General features: G+C 47.9%; 5 protein-coding genes across 5 annotated transcripts; 3 read left to right on the top strand and 2 right to left on the bottom strand.

Annotated features, from left to right (window-relative positions):
• Nucleotides 1-813: 813 nt before the first annotated feature.
• TRUGW13939_06310 (uncharacterized protein) lies at nt 814-2539 on the top strand (the record flags this gene model as incomplete). Its single annotated transcript, XM_035489463.1, has 2 exons — nt 814-873; nt 947-2539. The coding sequence occupies 2 exons, from the start codon at nt 814-816 to the stop codon at nt 2537-2539; spliced, it is 1653 nt and encodes a 550-aa protein (XP_035345356.1).
• A 1482-nt stretch (nt 2540-4021) lies between these two features.
• On the top strand, nt 4022-6565 carry TRUGW13939_06309 (uncharacterized protein; the record flags this gene model as incomplete). Its single annotated transcript, XM_035489462.1, has 1 exon — nt 4022-6565. One exon carries the CDS (start codon nt 4022-4024, stop codon nt 6563-6565), a length of 2544 nt encoding a protein of 847 aa, XP_035345355.1.
• A 627-nt stretch (nt 6566-7192) lies between these two features.
• Nucleotides 7193-10790, bottom strand: TRUGW13939_06308 (uncharacterized protein; the record flags this gene model as incomplete). Its single annotated transcript, XM_035489461.1, has 3 exons — nt 7193-7198; nt 7254-10491; nt 10555-10790. 3 exons carry the CDS (start codon nt 10788-10790, stop codon nt 7193-7195), a joined length of 3480 nt encoding a protein of 1159 aa, XP_035345354.1.
• A 2507-nt stretch (nt 10791-13297) lies between these two features.
• On the top strand, nt 13298-15660 carry TRUGW13939_06307 (uncharacterized protein; the record flags this gene model as incomplete). Its single annotated transcript, XM_035489460.1, has 2 exons — nt 13298-15299; nt 15356-15660. 2 exons carry the CDS (start codon nt 13298-13300, stop codon nt 15658-15660), a joined length of 2307 nt encoding a protein of 768 aa, XP_035345353.1.
• Nucleotides 15661-15841: 181 nt separating this feature from the next.
• On the bottom strand, nt 15842-17853 carry TRUGW13939_06306 (uncharacterized protein; the record flags this gene model as incomplete). The annotated part of the gene is made up of 10 exons (XM_035489459.1): nt 15842-16004; nt 16077-16314; nt 16402-16690; nt 16773-16869; nt 16924-17020; nt 17076-17159; nt 17229-17424; nt 17476-17613; nt 17670-17705; nt 17767-17853. 10 exons carry the CDS (start codon nt 17851-17853, stop codon nt 15842-15844), a joined length of 1425 nt encoding a protein of 474 aa, XP_035345352.1.
• Nucleotides 17854-19767: the final 1914 nt, after the last annotated feature.

The following is a 19767-nucleotide window of genomic DNA, read 5'->3' as shown; positions in this document are numbered from 1 at the left end:
TACTTGGAAGTGGTATTTTTTTTTTAATCTTTCGTTCGTGACCTTTATATACCAACTGAAGGCGGGGCAATTTTGGTTGCCTAGAATGGCAGGTTGGATTTCGTTGTAGGGAATGTTGATGCCTTTGTGTTATCTTGATGTGTGATGTGGTACCTAGCGTTGAGATAATCAGCATCGCTTTTTGCGCTAGTATCCTGTAGGCATACATGTATCTTGGAAACATGGTTAGAAACATGCTTGGAAGTATGTAATTGGCATCTGCCGACTGACATCTAGGGCTAATAGTTAGGGTTAATTTGCAATTCATTGCTACCAAAACTCTGTTTTCTCAAACCCATCAAATATTCAATTTTCGTGGATTTTATTTATTCTTTCCGTGAACTCCATAGTATTATTTAGCATGAAATCGTGAAAGATGTGCCATTGTATATACGGAGTATTAAACATGAACAATTCAAATATTTTCGGTGGTTTACGAAAGGTGATAGACGACTGGGAAAAAATCACAGTCTATTTAATATGATTAAAATACGAATAATCGCTACTGGGCAGTTCATCACACGTAAATTTACGTGTTGTTTGTTACTGGTAGTAAGTCGCACGGGGTTAATTGGTTTGTAGCCTAGCCTCATGCGGCCTCGATGCAATAGTACGGCAACGCTTCTTCTGATCAGGAAGCCCATTCATTAGTGTTGAAATACACCGCTCTCCCGCACTAATTACTCATATTTTCAGTACCTTGCAAAAAAATACCCATTCCAAGCATTTCGAGCATCTGGAAAAGGGTTAAAGCGTTGATAGGCACTTAACAATATGCCGAACGTCGGCCGACCTAGCCCTAACTGTCATTCTTGTCGTCGGAGGCGCATTAAGGTATTATTACAGCTAAGCTGAATTTCCACGTGGCGTAACATGCTTCATTGCTTATATGGAATGCATTTGATAGTGTGACCTCATTCGTCCAGAGTGTACGCAATGCATAAGACTAAAACAACCATGTCCGGGCTATCGAGATGAGCTAGAAATACGCTTTCGAAGAGAGGATCCTTCCACGTTCCAGTCCTATAAGGTCAAAGAGCGCCGAAGACCGAACAGCCAGAAAGACTCAAATAAGGGGCGCATTATTACGAGGGAAAAACCCCCAAGCCACAAGTTATTATACGCCCCGGAACCAAGTCTATTTCCCGGAAACGTGCAGGAAACCCAGTATTTTCAGTTCTTTCGTACTGTCACAGCCTCTAATCTGGCTGGGGTGTTTGATTTTGGCTTTTGGACATGTGATACTTTGCAGGCCTCTCACCTGTACCCAGCCTTATGGCATGCTACTGCTGCGCTGGGCGCCGTCCATGTTCAGCTCAATATTGATGGCCCCTCACCACATCGTTTGCCGACAGAAACTGGTTATCACGATTTATTCGCGTTTAAGCAGTGCAGCAAGTCCATTCAGAGCCTGACAAAACTCACTGCTCAGCGGGAGCTGAGTGAACAGGACAGGACAGTGATTTTGACGACGTGTATTTTGTTTAGTCACCTGTCTGCCTTACAAGGGTACCAAGAGCAAGCGTTTATGCATATCCACAATGGCTTAAAGCTTATTCGTGATTGGCGACTAGAGGAAATGTATTTACAGCGACGTGGCCATCATACGACAAGCATGCTGATCCTGATTTTTAACCAACTAGACAGTCAAGGACGGTATATACGCCAGGGCCTGAAGATCAACGCTACATCTGAAAAACCTGACAAATTGCCACCAACCATACCCTTCTCTGTGGAAAGATTTACTTCTTGTCTTCAGGCATACGTTGAGCTGGAAAGGCTGATCAACCGCTTTTCTCACCTCGGTCCAATGACTGAAGATGAAAGCGGCGAAGATGCAGAGCAAACGATTGTCCGATGGAAACAAGTTTATTCGCAAGCTTTGGCTGCATGGGACACTCGGTTCAGTCACTTTCTAGCTACCACATCGGAACAACTTTCAGAGAAGATGATTATCTTACTTCGCATCCGCTGCTTGTTCACCAGCACACTCTTTGAAGATCCTAGAAAAGGCGAGCTCGGATACGACGAGTTTGTCCCTCAGTTCGCAACAATAGTAGATCTTGTCGGACGGATTCTTGAACCCAAGGGCGGCGCTGTTACCGTTCAGAAAGAAGAGGGATCCGTTTCTCCACAAAACACAATCCACCAACATGCCGACATTTCGCTCTCAGTCATCATTTCAGAACCGTTAATATTTACTGCAATGCGTTGTCGCGAACCCAATACTCGACACCGGGCTCTGGATCTGTTGAAAAAGTACCCACGTCGTGAAGGCGTTGTCAACAGTATACTGGCTACAAAGTTACTTGGAGCGTTCATTTCCTTTGAAGAGAAGTCATGTCCAAAGTATACAAGTGACCCAGATAGTGATCGCAGCACAGCTTCTGTTACTTGTTCTACAGGACGCTGGATATGCAGTAAACATCGTGTTGGGTTTCGAGAGTTTTTGCACATGTCTAGTTTGGGGGAACAAAACATGCAGAAGTGGAAGAAATGAAAACTATATTATTGACATATTGACCGTGATCGTTGAAAGTACAGACCTGGTAATAAATTCATTCCGTATATCAAAAACGATGATACCTATTGTTACACCGATTTATATTTGAAGTCCTGCTACTCCTCCTGCATGTGCTAATGATATTTCGAATAAAATTTCCTTACTTTTAATCAACTATACGTGCTTAGAGATTGTTTTCCATACCAATCTGAATTTCTGTGGATAGTTTGAGAAAAAGAAAAAAACAAATGGAAAAAAGACATCAGTGAATGGTAGTTGTTGGTTGATGGCTGACGATAAAGGAGATACACCCGAGAGCAGGGAACACACTTTTGCAGGCTGGTTCACAAGAAAAGCGAAGACGTTCTAAAGTACCTAAGGCCACCTCATTTGACAATATTGTTCCCTCAGATTTGTGGGTCAAAAATTGTGTTTGGAAAACGGTCTGTCTCTTTATATATGTTCATGGAGTGCTCGACATCTTGTGATTTTTTTTTAGTCCCTCATAGTAACGAATCGCAGTTATCCGTACTATCGGTGGTGAGTGGGTAAAAGTCTCAGTGCCATGAAGTTGTACCAATAAAACATCAGTACGATGGAATTTTTGACGACGCTCCCAATCTATCTTCCATTGGTGTGTGGATGGAACACTTTATCATCATGGGGGGAACCATGGGAAGCGACGGTTATGTAACGTTTGCCTAAAGAGTCTCGAATTTTGTATACCAAGACAATCGTTTCACTGCCACCCCAGGGATAAGCTATAGTTCACCCTTTAATTCCAATTCCCAGTTAGCCCAGTTATGTAGTAACTACAGCCAAGTAGAGTGAATGACAGAATATTAGTTACTATATTAATAATCCCTTGACGTGCCCCCATAACTTTCCTATTTAGGCAATATGTCACAATTAGGGTTGGACAGTGCACATTTCTGCAGTACTATTAATAAAATACTACCCCGAACCAGCTCCTTAACATGACGTAAAATGACGTTTATTGCAAATTCACAGCAAGAATGTATATTAGAAAAGGGGTACTGTATATCAAAAGCAAACATCAATAAGCAGATTTCTGCTGCGGCTGAGTTAATAATGTTATGTGTCGACTATGCTACTACAGCTTCTCCAGTTTATACTTCACAATAATAATGCAAGAACAAATTCAGCTGGTCAGCACGTTCAATATTATTAATCCTGCTGCAACGCCACCAACCTCAAAGCATCGCTTTAGTGTACAACTACGCATCTAAAATTAGTTCCGGCTGCCGATCCTCATGGCATTTCCCAATATGGATTGGTCCGATTCAGATCATCGCAGGGAAGATTTGTCCGATCCTTGGACAATAACTGTTTAAGTAGCGACTGTTTGAAGCCGTTTTTTTTTTTCTCTTTCTAATGATATACAGTTAAGATCAGATGCTGTTACTATATCGCAGTAGATAGAAATCTTACAAAAAGATCGGCCAGATTTCTTCAGCAATGAAAACTCAGAGCCTCACAGGGGCAGCGGCCTTGCTGTTGGCCCAGGCGTCTGTGGCGTTTGCAGCCCTACCCTCGAACAAGACATCATGGCAGCAATACGTTGTCTCTCCGCAAAGCCGGAATATCGTCCCCGCCTCCATCTTGTCGCATAGCGGAAATGTTTCCAACGCCGATGTACTCGTATCTGGAGGCGGAGTCGCGCGATTGACGCGTGCAGAGCTGAATACAACATATCCTTCCTGGCCCTCTGGAACGAACGCGAAAGCCTCATCTGAGGCCGCGCCGAATACAGACGGTGGCGTGACGCGCACGTACAACGCCAGCAATGCTATTGATGGCAATCTCAATACCTTCTGGAACGACAACACAGAAGGCCAATACCCAGACATCTTGACCATCACCAGCCCATCCAAAGTCGTTCTCGACGGAGTCACTCTCGAGAGCAGTTCGGATGGCGTTCCTGAGAGCTTCACTGTCGAGACCTGGGATGGCTCCAGCTGGACCCAGTCCGGCTCCATCACTGGCAACAATGCGACCCGGTGCCGCGTACCCTTTTCCCAGAATGTCACCACAGATCAGGTCCGAGTGAACGTGACCCAGGACCAAGAAACCTCCAAGGGCGTATACACGCGCATCACCGAGTTGTGGCCAGCCCTCGTCGCCGACGATCCGGCCGTGCCTGAAATCGTCCTCGACTTTGGCCAGAATGTGGTTGGCTTTCTCGAAATTGATTTTGCTGGTGGATCGACCAATACTCCTGGAATCAAACTCGCCTTTTCCGAGACCCTAGTTTATTTGACCGACGTCTCTGACTTTACCAGATCAGGCAATGGAGATGCTATCACTCCCGGGACAGACCAAATCGCCGTTAAATCTACACCATACAAATGGACGGACACGAACGGATGCGCCTACAATGATAGCCAGGTCTGTGCTGATGGGTTGCATGGATTCCGGTATCTGAAAATTAGCTTGGATGCTCTCGACTCAGACTCGCCACACACCAGCCCATCGGGCTTTGTTGATATCAGTTCAGTGTCCCTCAATTTCACAGCATACCTAGGAACTCTTTCCAGCTACTCGGGCTGGTTTGAATGCTCCGATGAGCAGCTAAACCAGTTCTGGTACGATGCTGCTTATACCAACGAAATGGTCGTTGATGACTTCCTCGCCGACACAGTCGACCCCAGAGACTCGGCGAGCCCAACCCTTTTGGGCAAAACTGTCATCTACGACGGCGCTAAACGAGACAGAGATCCATATGTTGGCGACATTGCAATCTCTGGACGAACAGCATACCTGAGCCACGAGGACGTGAGCACTGCAGTGGTAAATGTCCTTGCGGATCTTGCTGAGCATCAGTCGGATAGCGGCTGGATTCCGCCAGCGTCCATTAACAACTATGGCCTGCATCTGTTTGATTATCCCTTGTACTGGGTGACCAGCAGCTGGGATTATGTTCTATACACCGGTGACGTTGAATACGCGACTACTTACTACCTCGAGTTACAAAACGTGTTGAATACCTGGTGCCCATCAGTGACTGACGACACAACGGGCCTACTCACCAAAAGCAAGTACTACCACGACTATGCCTTCCTGGAGCGATACGGCATTGTAACCTACTACAACGCGCTATATGTCCAAGCCCTTCAAAGCGCAGCCAAACTCGCTAACGCCACCAACCATACCAGCGATGCATCCGCCTGGCAGCAGCGAGCAGCCACTGTCTCGCAAGCCATCAACGACCATCTATGGGACGCCAGCGTGGGCGCCTACCTCGACGACTCCACCGACACCACACGCCACGGCCAAGATGGCAATGGCATTGCAGTAATCACGGGCGTTGCCAATGCCACACGAGCCCAGTCTGCGCTGGACTACCTGGCAGACAAGACCGCACTGCCCTACGGAAACGCATTCATGGATAATGATTCTCTGCTAGCCGGCGGCTCAGAGCGAGTCTACGCTTTCACCTCTTACTTTGACATCCAAGCTCGCTTCCTCACCAGCAACGTGGACTCTGCGCTAGACGAGATTCGGCGCTTGTATGGCTGGATGGCCGCCAGTGATCCCGGTATCACTTTCTGGGAAGGCATTGGAACCAACGGATCCGCGTACGAAGATGCATACACATCCAAAGCACACGGCTGGTCCACGGGTGTGCTGCCCGCACTGACAAACTATGTCCTTGGCCTGACGCCCACCGAGCCAGGATACCAGCGTTTCGCCGTCAACCCAGCTTTCCCTCAAAATATCACTTGGGCGAGAGGGCAAGAAGCGACGCCGTACGGAGATGTTTATCTGGAATGGTCGACCGCGGATAATGGGACCGCGACGATCTCGCTTACGGCGCCAAAGGGCACGGTGGCTGATGTCTCTGTGCCCAAGAAGAGTAGTGTTGAGCTGGATGGGACGGTTGTCTGGTCGGCATCCTCCTCGGATCAGACCCAGTCCGATGGTGTTGAGGTTCAGCAGAATGGGGACTTGATCACACTGGTCGGGGTGTCAGCTGGTCAGCATACTGTTGTTGCTAAGTGATGATGTATATCTCTTCAAAAATAGTGTTGATGTATATAGTTTCCATGTGTCAATTATGATTTTAATTCAATATTGTTGGGTGAACATTGAAACGATAATTTTCAATGACTACTAATTGTACAATTGTACAATCATAAATTCAAGGTCAATATTTCATTTCAAATGCCTTCACAGGCAACATTGAACAGTTAAATTCCTACAGCTCGCTCGCACTTCTCAAACATTCGCTTTTCGACCAAACACCGCATCGCCCGGAAAAACCAAGGGCTGAAAACCAAGGGCTAAACTGGCTGCACTATTCCGACATTTTTCATAATGCTCGTGCGTTATCGTACACAACTCGTGTGTAGATTGCGTAGACTTTTTAAAAAAAACAAGAAGAGTTGAGAGTTCCCTCACAACTCTGGAATGATACACAAGAAATAGCGCCTAAGATAGGAACACAAAATTTTGACAGCTCAAGTATGAATGTCATCACAACACATCGCACGTTGCCTCCCACGGTACGATCCAGCGTCAGTTGGGTCAAGGCCGTCATACAGAGAGATGATTGCTTTTATCCAAAAAAATTTTATACAACAAATCTAAGTAAAATGAAAGGAGATCGCACAATCAGGCTCAAAACTCTCAGCGCTAAGGAAATCGTTAGTGTTTAGTCTGCTAAGAATAAATATCCGTGAGAACTTACTCGACCACGTCGTCCACCCGCAGCCTGGTTAGGTATGGGCTGCGCTTGAGGGTAGTATTGAGGCGAATATTGGTACATCTGAGCCGGATTCAAAACTGGGCTGTACTGTGGAGGAGCAAATGCGTGTTGATTGAGCATAGCGTTAGGGTTGACTGGAGGGGGTCCAGGTATCGTAGGCGGTGTGCCTGGGAGACCTCTGAAATTATCCACGCTGGAAGGATAGCCTTGATAGCCATTTCCGCCCATGGAGCCGGGGTAAATTCCATTTTGGGGAACACCGCGAGGCTGAAGGTAAGCCTGGTATTGTAATTGTTGTGGCAGAGCTCCTTCTTGCCCGAATCCCGGGCCGTTGATTCCCGAGAGATTGCTGGCGTATTCGTAGGACGGCTCAGCAGGTCGCCCGGTATTGTCGATATTCGAAGCCCCCGCGTATTGATTGTTGAACTGTTTCTCAGAAGCATGGTAGTTTGCGCTGGCCTGGCGTGAGTTCGGACGATGCTGTTTGTCCCCGATGGAGCCATGGCCTGCGCTTCCATCTCTTCCAGAGTGATGGTCACGAGAGCTTCCCCGTGAGGACAGTCCAACTTCATCCATCAACCGTTTGTAGCCCTGACTTGGCGTCGCTTTCAACTTGGTGAGAACTTTGGAAACATTCTTAACGACCTCGGCACGCATCGATTCGTCGAAGAAGGGTGTCGTGAGAACTTTGAAGATCAGGGTGGCACCCGATGTAGGATCGCTAAGGATATTCTCTAATACCTCATCCCCGGGGCTGAAAAAGAGCGCCTTGAGGACGATTTCGCGTGCATCGGGTTCATTTCGCTGGTTTATAACCTTCAAGACAGTCAAATAAGCGACCTTGTGGGTACATAGATGCACCAGATGGGGGACGAGGCGAGGCGCAAGAACGGTCCTTCGGCGGGGGAAGGTGCATGTATCGAGGAACCAGGTGAGAAGCAAAGCACCATTCGCGTTCGTGGCTAGTTGAACACTATGGAGCGCAATAGCAGCTGCAAGCATCCGTTGCTGATCTTTGGTCGCATGATGACTTTCCAAACAGGCCCGCATAGCGCGGGCACCAAAGCGTCCCTGAGAAACTTCCCACATTCTGGTGAGCATGGTCTCGAAAATAAAGTTATTATATGGTGCACCGAATCGTAAACAGCACTGAAGTACATAGTTGCCGTACTGGTCGAGAAACAAAGGCACAGTATAAGGCCGCAGGTTTTCCACTATCATTTCCATTTGGGCTGGCGCTTTCGTCACGTCAATGATTTTCTGGGCGGCCCAGGTGCCGTTTTTGTGAACACCAATTTCGGCCATATGAGGGCAGATTTGAGCTAGCATCTGATCCTTTGTCTGTTCAGAGCAAAATTCAAACAATTTTTGGACAACTGTGTTGCCAAGGTAGTCTGAAGAAAGCTCTGCAATCTCTGGAAGCATACCACTGGCAGTCTCTTCAATTTCCTGAACCGAACAGAGACCGTTGTCGATTCTCTTTCTGATATCTCGAAGCTTTGGCGCATCATGCATCCTGGTAGCACTCGGCTCCGGAATGGCGGGGATCTCGTCCTCGAAAGCATGGAAAGAAATCGCGCTCTGTACACTCTCTGAGATTCTATAGGCATCCTCGTCCGATGCTCCGAATTCTCTCACAATCTCCGCCATTTCAGGCTGCAATTCTGACAACGGAGGAACTTGCGGAGTACTAGCGCTAAATCGATCAGGTCTAGAAGCATCAAGACCAAGCTCTCCCAAAGCGGCACTAGGGTCAGGTGTTGGAGAGGGTTGTGTCCCATTGGGGCCAGGTGTTCCAGCGGCCGAAGTACCAGGGACCTTGGCGAATCCAATTCTCACCGGTCCTGCACCAGGGAATATTTCTTTGCCGTTGAGGACGTTCTTGGCCTGTACGGCACTTTCGCGGTGCTCAAAGTTGACAAAGCCACAGTTCTTGTGAGTTAGGACTCGGGTTGACTCGATCTTGCCGTACATGCTGAAAATTGCCTCCAAAGAAGTAACCGTTGTTGAAACCGGGATGCTGCCAATCCAAAGAGCCCGAGTAGGGCCCTCAATACTACCTTCATCGACATTTTCAACAGAGGATCTCACACCTAGGTTGGCACCACTAGTGCCGCCGAGATGCATTAGCTGAACAGCCTCTGAAAGTTCGTCGTACTCTGCTCCTTCGGCAATACGCAGCTCTGCAGCACTGATGCTATTCTCTAATCGAGAAGGAGTTGCAAGGTAGCTGCGAATTGAAGAGCGCTGCGAGGGAGTATCAAGAACTCCAGCAGTTCGAGCGCGAGGGCGGTTTGCGGAAGCATGATTAGCAAAGGCCTGGACGGCAAGGTTATGCTGGTGGATTTGAGCTTGAGTGGCGGCAAGTTGTGCAGCAGTGGCAGCAGCAGATGGAGTCATGGTACCCGAGGGGACTTGCGGATACGCTGAGCCATACTCCTCATCATCCTCGGCGTATTTTTCCTTTGCATTGACAGAATAGGATCTAAACCGGTTGTTGTTTTTCAACATAGCCAGTTCTGCCAGAAGCGGAGGCAGAGCAGAAGACTGCTGCTGCTGCTGCTGTTGTTGTTGTTGAAGGAGAGCCTCGACAGCATATGAGCCCGGCTGCTGGGGTGTTTCCGCAAGTCCGAGATAATCGAGTGTTTTCACATCGGCATCGGCGAGACCACCACCTGAGAAAGAGGATTGACTAGGCGAACCTGGGCCTTCGGAGGACCGAATACTGGCCAAAGTTGACGCACGTTCGCGGCCGGAGGACCAGTTGGTGGAAAAAAGCGACGAACCAAATGGACTAGACGAGCCCAGAAAACTGTTGGTACGTTGTGGCATAGACCCAGCGCGTAGACGAGACAGAGTTGCTGGATTGCTTCCCGCACCGGCGCTCGTGGTGTTGGGAGCCGTATCGATACCAGACAAACCTGGAGGGCGGAAAGGACTGCCAGATGGAGTAGGACCGCGGGATGCTTTCGATAAAAGATTTTGCGGTTGAGGACTGCCGTTCAAGGAACCAACAGCTGGAAAGCGCGATGGAACAGTACCAGCCCTTGCGCGTCGACCGGGGCTGTTCATTGTAGACTCGGGAGGGGGCATAAGATCTGGGAAGCCATCCTGACTTGGTGACTCGGGGATGTTCTCGCGAAGCGGTGTCGAATGGCCGCTGGTTGGCGGGCCCCAGATACTCGGAGAGAGACCTTCTTGTGCCTGGATTTCACGAGCTCTACGCGATTGCAATGTAAGTAATGGAATCATCATAGCGACCAGGTCCCGGAAAAGATCTTACCGTTTCGAGAAGAGACGAGAACCCAACTCATGAGATGGGGAGCCAGCCCCTCGACGTGCACCCCCCATCGACCCCGAAGCACTGCCTAGCCCATTGGGGACGCCAAAGGGAGATTTTCCTAGATTAGCCGTCAACTCGTTTGGTGAGTTGCTTCCCGTCGATGTTCCCGACATGGGTTGAGAGACGGGAATGTAGTTGAGATTGGGATGGCCGTCAGGCCGAGGAACGGGGACCATTATAGATTATAGTCTCGAACAGGATTAAAGGGGGGCCAGTGAAGCAACCCCAAGGTTGAAATAGTAAAAAAAATAAAAATTTCAGCCCGATCTGCTGCAACTCGCAAACGATGGAGGCAGTTCTGTTAGGTCAAAATGGGAGTTGCGACGAAACCCATAAAGCTCTCCTCCAATAATCCAGACGTCTGATGTAGTATTGGAAATCGGGACGCGTCGTCGAAACCGAGCACACGGACGAGCTGATCGATGACGCAGCGAATAATTCCAGGATGGAAGAAGGCAGCACTGGATTGCGACGGAAGCGACAAATTATCTAAGAACCAGCGGCAATTAGAAGAAGAATCGCAATTGAGAGGCGTGCGTGCGACGGGGTGTCAAAGCAATAGCTAGATTCGGTGAGGGGGATGGCAACAGGTACTGACAGATGATGCGAAGGCTTAGTTAGACAAGCATTCCCACACTAGATTACCCACATTAAAGATGTATGAAAATGAATTTGCGAAGAGGGCGGATCAATCGTCGTCGAGACAGACAAGGCCACAAAAAGAGAGCCACGAAGGAGCGATATGGTGCGCTGAGTGTGCAAGGATCTGACGGAGAAATCGGCAGGATAAAATCGGATTTCAACACAAGAGACCAGGTGGAGGTCTGAGGGGGGGGAGAGAAACAAAGGGACGAATAGAATTAACGCGAAGGTATTAATAGACGATAATATCAAAACCTTGAAGGCTAGCGGGGGGGGTGAAAAAGAGGGCGAAGAGGGAGGGTGGTGAGAGAGGGTTCAGGATAGGGATGAGGAGGAGAGAGCGAGAGAGCGAGGTAATTAATTAGGGCAGTCGCAGCAGCAGTAGGCCGTAAAAGGCTCCGGCGGCGCGCGGTGGTGGCAGGAGGAAGGAGCCAGGCGGAGACAGCCAGCCAGCTACGTAACGTCAGCAACCACCAGTAGCTCCTTTGCCATCGACGCGCCTGCTTGTTGATGGCGCCGGTTTTTTGTTTTATTTCTTTTCTTGCTTTCTGATTCTATTTCTCCTCTCCGTACAGCAGATGCAGAGCGCAAGCCACACAGCCTGTTCCTGTGATCGCGCCGTTCCCGTTGATACCGCCGCCTTCCGCTACGGTTACCCCAGTTGCCCGCCGTTGAGAGGTCGCTAATTCCGGCGTTTGACACTTTCGGATTTTCTACTGCTGGGAGCGAGAACCACAAGAAACAGGCTAGAAGGAGGTGCGTGATGAGTGATCGCTTCCTTGGCAAGACGGGGAGAGTGTCGTGTGAGCGCTTGTCACGTTAGTAATACGGCAATCGCAACCGAATGGTAATAATCGCCTTGGGAGGGTGTGGATGGAATGCATAGCACCGTTACAATGGATTCCTAGTCCATACTCGAACAGAGATGCGCCATCGAAACTGCAGTTCATTATCTGCGCGGCGCATGATGCAGAGAATCGCTGTCTCACTAGAACGCTGATCATCCCGGAAGAAACGCCAGCCTCGCTTCCTACGCCGAACGGAAAGCTAACTAGGCATCTCGATCGATGGACTCGATGCAGTGAGTGGATTCGACACTGCGTCACTGTTTCAGACCTAGCGGCTATCCTGCCTTCGTGTTACAATTACTCGGTACTAATTGGCATACATCATACGACAGAAACGACGGGGCCGCTTTCAAGCAAGGGGAACACATCCAAAGCAAGTTGCAATCACAACCTTCGTCATTTTGCTGCAAGGGCAGGCAAAACGCCCGAAGAAAAAAGAAGCCAAATTGTATGCCAACGCCAGGGGGGGCAGGGGACAACGGCGGCATTTTGCCGGGCCAACCCCAGACGTGCATTCTGCCAAGGCACAAGAGCGTGTCTCACGATCTGTAACAGTGAAGAATGAGGGACGAGGCTAAAGCCCAATAATACACGGAGGATTGCCCCACTGTCGCCTGTTCGGCAGCTGTCATGCATCCGGGGTCATTGCGTCGCATTGTTAATTCGAAGAAGGACGAGCGTCTCAGGAACAGCCCAAGTAATCCGGGGCGGCAAAACAGTAGGCGAATCATCGCGAGACCAAGAAACAGAGTCCTCGAGCTACGCTTTTTGACTCCTGAAAATCATGTCAAGGCTTATTCTTAGCACCCCCGCAACGATCGGCCATGTGGCAGAGCTAAGTCGTAGTCGTACGCACGTAATACGGCCTAGTACGCACCCTAGTACGTACCGTCCGTCACGTGAGGACGTCCAGAAGAATTTCGAAGCACTAGCCACACGGGTGCACCAGCCACAACTGGTTCAGCCACACCGCCGCCTCCTGCCGCGTCCAACTCCTGCGATGCTCGAGACCAGCTCAAGATCTCCAACCTCCTTAGCAAGTCCGACCTAGAATATCACTGTGCACGCGATACCAGCTGTCGCCCACAGAATCGTCTCATATTGATGGTCAAGTGACTGTCCAGCACACAAAGTGCCTGGGATCCAACGCCCCGAGAAACAAAAGACAGCTTTGCGCTGACCGCGTCGTGAACATGGCCGCCACCGACTCAGACCATGCCCTTACGGGCGACGACACCTCTGATGCTGAGGCCTTCGAAACGATGATTGTCGAATCCCTGGTTTCCGGGCGTGAAAAACGAAGTACCGCCGGCAGAAACATGTCCTCGCTACTGGACGCCGCCGCCGACGATGATCTTACCCTCCTGTTTGCCGAAGACGAGCACGATGACGAGTTCGATGAAGACGAAGCTCCCGAAGCAGAACAGCTAGAAGAAATGTCATCATCCGAGGATGAAGACGACCAAGGACCGAATGCAGATAATGATTTCGAAGGCGAAAAGGAGCTGGAGAAGCAAGCCAAAGCCGATCGGAAGAAACGCAAGGCCCAGGAATCTCTAAGACTCACTGCTCTACGGAAAAAGGTCAAGATCGATCCCACCGTCGCTGCCAGCGTGCCCAGTGCTGCTGCTGCTGCCGCCGCTGCCGCCCGGCCCAAAAAGAAATCAGAGCGAATCTCATGGCTTCCTACGCCCGAAGAAGGTCCCGTGCGATCATCATCGCGTCGACAGACCATGCAAAATAAGGAAATGACGCACGCGAGACTAAAAGACAGTGAGCAAAGACGCATCAAGCTCATCGCAACCATGGAGCAGGCTGCCAAGAAGAAAGAACGGACCAAGCCCAAAGTCAGGACGCAAGCGGAGCGGTTGGCTCAAGCCGAAAAGATTGAACGAATGAACAGCAAAACTCTCAATCGATGGGAGGAAATGGAAAAGAGAAAGGCCGAGGAACGCAAAGCCAGGCTAGAAGCTCTGCAGAACCGTCGCCTGGAGGGACCTGTTATGTCGTGGTGGAGCGGAGTCGCCAAGTGGGTAAATGGGAAACTGGTGCGCGTGGGCAACGTTGAAGTGAAGCCAAAACCGGACAAGGAAGAGGTAGAGCGGAAAAAGAAGATAAAGGACTCGAAGGACAGGGCATCCCAAGATCCAACGAAGTCGGATAATCAGCCAGAGGGGACCCCTTCACAACCACCCACTGAGGGACAAGGTCCTAGTTCGACATCAAACCAGCCTCAAGCCACCGGGGTCGAAAACCAGCAAACGTCTAGTGAAGTTTCTACAGCCCAAACAAAGGAGAATGAAAAAGCTACTGGAATGAATGGATTTCTTGGTGGTATTCATCAATATGCATCTATACCAGCATCACCGGCGGAGATAAAACCACCAGAGAAAACTGATGGCTCTGGTGTTACTGCTTCGAAGCCAGACGAGGAATCAAACGTATCAAAGCCTACAGGCGACGAAAATGGTCAGCTTGGGTCGAATGATCAAGAGAGAGAGAAACAAATCAACATCTCTAAGAAAACATCCCCGAAACCAGAGGAAACGGCCCTAGGAACTGAAGACTCTCAGGCTCAGGAAGAACCGCGAGAGAAACCGGAAGAAAAATCTTCAGAACAAGCTGCCGCTCCTGAGGATGTCTCTCCGCGTCCAGAAGAAACACCTGCCGATGTCCAGACCAACGAGGAAAAGCAAGACCAAGAAATGGAAGATGTCTCTCCGCCAGAGTCAAAGGCTGCCGATATAGCACTTGACAAGAGCAAAGACAACCAACAATCTCAAGACACGCCAATTCCCGTTTCAGGCACACCCGCAGCAGAGAATAACGCGCCAGAAGAGTCAAAAATTACTTCTGAAACGAGTCTCGCGGAGCCTTCTAAGCCTGTTGAACCCGCTGGGTCTGCTGGACCTGCAGGGCCTGCAATGGAGACTGCTACTTTGACTACATCTGAAGCGCCGACAACAACTGTCCCTCCGCCAAATACTGCAGCCGAGGGATCTGAAATGGATATCGATCATCTAGTGATCGCCACGGATCTACCTTTAGAAAGTGAACCTAGCGCACCACTGGAGCCTCAGGTGGTTGAACATACGGGCCGAAATCTCATGATTTTGGAAAATTTTGACAACGCAACTACCCAAAGCCGCCAGTACAGTATTTATTTCAATTCGAAAAAGCCTCCGCGGTTAGCCAGTGAGTTTTTTTTTGTTTCTATTTGTCTTCTAGTATCCTCGACTAACCAGCTACAGAAATCTCCTCTCACCTTTGCCCCATCACGTCGCAACCATCGCGATATCGTGATCCCGAGACTGAACTCCCGTTCGCAAGCGCCCTGGCTTATACCGAAATACGCAACTTGACTGAGCAAAAGTACATTTGGAGTGGCATGCTCGGTTGTTATATAGGCCCTCCGACTGTAGCGGCAAAGGGGGTCCCAGAACAGTTCCTGACGGGCGTCAAGCCTGAGAAGAAGGACCAAACCGAGACGACTCCTGCTAGCAAAGAAAAACCGGCGACAGCTGCTAGTGAGTCTGTGAATGTAGACGCGGCTTGATTTTATTTTTTCCACGTATTGATGGCGTTTGGTGGTTTGATACCCAACATGGATGTACAACTATTGGATTTGATTTGTATACTAGAATAATTTATATTCAAAATGATAAGACAAGAAATGTGATAACCGAGATTACAACAAAACGTTTCATGATTCATTATTCTATACAAACTAACCCCTCTCAATCGATCTTCTTCAACGACACCCGGGTCGAATCATATGGCAAAGTAAAACTCTCCCACATGAACTTTGTACGTCCCTTGGATTCGAGCGTCAGTTCATAATGAGACACGATATGCGCAAGGATGATTTTCATAACGAGCGCAGCATGGAACCGACCAGGGCTGTTTTTTTTTTTTTTTTCCCACAAATTAGAAATGCTCTTTTAGTGAATAAAAAGAAAGGGAGGAACTCACCAAGCCAACGCGCCAAACCCCCATGTCGGAAAATGCTCGGAAACATCCGAGAATTTCGATCCTTGTACAGGAGAAGTCGTGGTTACGAAGCGATTGCCGTCCCATTCGTCTGGGTTTGGGTATACATCTTTGTTTCGCAGGATATCAATGGCTGAGACACATGCCACGACTCCGGTTCGGATCAGCCAGCCGCCGTTGGCGAAATGGTAGTTTTGGAGAGCTTTGCGGCGGATTGCATCTATACATCGAGTTAGCTGAGAAGAAGAAGAAAGAGAGAGAGAGAGAGAGAGAGAGAGAGAGAGAGAGAAAGAGGATAAAGGCATACAGTTATCCAACGGATTCATTCGAACGGTTTCCTTGATAAAGCTATCCAAATACGGCAACTGGACCAGAGCCTGATAATCCAATCGTGAATGGTCGCCAATTTCCTCACGCAGCTGAGCCTGCCACTCTGGCCGCTGGGCGAGTTCGAGTAGCACGAAATCGAGATTCATCCATGGTTGGTGCGAGGCGGCGAACCAGATGCCCAGCAGGGATTGCGAGATGACGCCTACGGTCCAGTATTGGCTATTTTGCTCGCGGGTGAGTTCGACCATGTCGCGAAGGATGGTGTTCTATTTGGTAGGTCAGGATAAATGTTACATGTATATATCAATTGATCAAATGAAAAAAAAAAAGTGAGGATGGAGACTTTACATGCATCTCTCCGTCGTTTCCTGCCATCATTTTCTTGAATCGATTCTGCAAAAAATGCATTGCACGGCCATTCCTGGTAATCAGTTTGTGCACATGTCTGTTTTTCGTTAGTGGTGTATCCAATTAAGGCAAAAAGAAAAATAAGGCTCACTTTGTCAGGTACCGAGGGAAAAATTGGAAGACGGCCATGCACCGCACCATATCCGCGGAATATGCCAATAGAGATTCTGCAAAGGTCTCATCGGTGGCTTCAATATGTCAGCTTGGTTCTCTCTCTCTCTCTCTAAAGGTTGGTGTACTAACCAGCATTTTCTCCAAAGAATAGCTGAGCCATGAGTCGAGAAGACATGGTTCGAATGGTGGGCGCGAGACGGATGGACAGTGAACCTGGAGAAGTTAACATATACTCTTTCTTCCTTTCTTTCTTTCTTTTTTTTTTTTTGGTTCTTGATATACCATCAGCATTCAACTTTCCCTTTTCAAGCTGCTGGAGAAGTACAGTCTCGAGCTGTTTCTGCAGGGTTGGGTAGATGACTTTCAGGTTCGTGGGACCTCGGACCTGCAGGAGACGACTATACAGACGAGTTCGGAGGAGACTGGTCTCTTGTTCGGTGTGGCTGATGCCATTCATAGTGTGTTGGAACCCAAACATCTATAAGAATCGAATTAGTTGTGGGGAAAGAAAAGGAGGAAAAAAACGTACATCTGAGTAGGCAGCACGTTGGGAAAGAGCTTTAGCCTCGCTGAGCTCTGTCATTTCTCGCCTCGAAGGGTTGATAACGACTGGTCGAGCAAGAGAGCCCCATGTATTGCCCCATGGCTTGTAATACCTTCCATCCGACTTTTTAAGTGTCAGTCAAGAAGAGACAACCCAGTGGAAAAGAGCTGTTAACTTACAAAGTCATTCCACAATTTACCACCTTTCTCAGTACCCTATTTTTATTATTAGTCGTTGCTCTTTAAGAAGAAGAAAAAAGGCGACGAGTCAATTCACAGTAATCAGATAGCCGATCTCAAGAAGAATTAGTGCAACGCCGCAAATAATGCAGACGGCTCCCTGAATAGACTCGATACTCGCCATGATAAAATTCGACGATATTGTTGTTTTTATCAAGATCTGTAGTTGAAAGGCTGAATAAAAGGCGATGTCTATTTTTTTTAAGGCAGAGTCTGAATGTTGAACAAATGTCTTTGTGTATTCCAGCAACTACAAATTGTCGACGAAATTTATAGTACTCATTATTAAAATAATAGGTCCTTGTTATTTTTCGGACTTTCCCGGCCTTATCAGCACAGCAGCCTGGGGGCTTGATCCTTTGTTCTGCATGTTGGTTTTTTTTTTTTTTTTTTTTTTTTTTTTGGAAACGAAAATGACCTTATATGTACATGTGTCCTATCAGATGACCCCTCAATTCAAGAGTAATTACGGTCTGCTGCAGAATACTACAAGTCAATAATATCAAATTATTTTTAATCGTAGTTTTATGTCATCCAGATGCATGGTCAATAATTACTATTGTGGTTTCAACTCTAGTTTCTAGTCTCCTCAATTCAGACTTGACATTAGGGTTTATCAATTATTCTTCCTTTGAGTTCTACTTATTCCAATATTTTATTTGTGAGTTGTACAGAGAAAAAAAGCCACGTCAGAATGACTACCTGGAATGAAATGACGCGCAAAAAAGTGGCCGCGGTGCAACCAACGTGAAATGCATGACGCCGACGAATCCGAGCTGCTCAAGATCGAAAAGAAAGAAAAAAGTCTGCTTGTACGACGTTCAAGGATCCATGTGCAGAGTCAACGTGCTTTGCATGTACATAAATAATTGGCCAAGATGATAGATCATAGTAAACATATGTACTTGCCTATTCGGGATACAACAACGACGTCAAACAATTCAAAACCAAGAAATATGTCATTTGACGATATGATTTGCTTTATAATCAGGTCAAAATAGCTCATCGGCCCATCACTGTTCCTCCATGGTTACTCATAAAAACGCTTGTCCCACGTCAGAGCTCCTAACATTGAAAGTTCCATGGTCAGTAGCTCCCGGCCAGGGATAATATTGACTGCTGCGCGTAGCCGAGTTGTGACATGCGAATATGTAAAACCACTCACAGTAATGAATTATTGTTTCACCTATTGCTAAGCTTTTATATTGTGTATAATCTATAGTCGGATGCAGGGTGCCGGTTATTCCAGAAAGATGGACAAATTGTATAACATCAAGGATTCATAACAATATTAAAGGGAACTTGCAACCATGCATTCTAGTACATGCAAAAGGCAAGTCTCGGGATTTTGCATATCCACCTGAAGTGCTTCAAATTCATATGATAATAACCAACAAAGCCGGCCGAGATGAAAAAAGCGGGTTTACAGTTGACTTTGTACGCGTAGTCAACCGTCAGAAGATGAGTCGTGTAACTGGGCTCGTTGGAACGTTGATGCTATAGCCTCATATAATAATAATAATAATAATAATTTGCAGTCTACAAGGTGCCGACCTTGGTGGCAGTGAAAATCTACGAATTAGACAGTGGCCAAGTACCTTGGAATCCACAACAAGTATCTAGAACAAGTATCTAAGACCTTGTTGATACCTATGGGATATCTGTACAACAATCCATATTCAACGTTGCATCAGATCTCCATTCCCCGCACAATTGAGCCATTTTATATTCTGTTCTCTTTTCGTATTTTGTACATGGACTCAAGTGGTAATGAGTAGCGTTACTGTTGTCGGCTAGAAAGAAAGTCTGCTCGTGGGACAGAGGTGAGGTCTCACCACGTGCTGAATCGGGTATGTGAATCCGTAAATGAGCAATTTGGTAGAGACTAGGGCTGTGTTTTTTTGTGATAAAAATAAACGAAACTTACTTTGGTGATTGGCTGGGGTATGTGGATCAGCCACGGTCTCGAAGAGTCAACGAGTACGTGTAGAATTGGCCACCCTGGGGGCATCCAAGACATGTATTAACATTAAATGTG

This window comes from Talaromyces rugulosus, chromosome III, assembly GCF_013368755.1.
Source record: "Talaromyces rugulosus chromosome III, complete sequence".
Lineage (NCBI taxonomy): Eukaryota > Fungi > Ascomycota > Eurotiomycetes > Eurotiales > Trichocomaceae > Talaromyces > Talaromyces rugulosus.
Note: the sequence above shows the minus strand (reverse complement) of the source record. Positions and strands in the feature narration are given on the sequence as shown.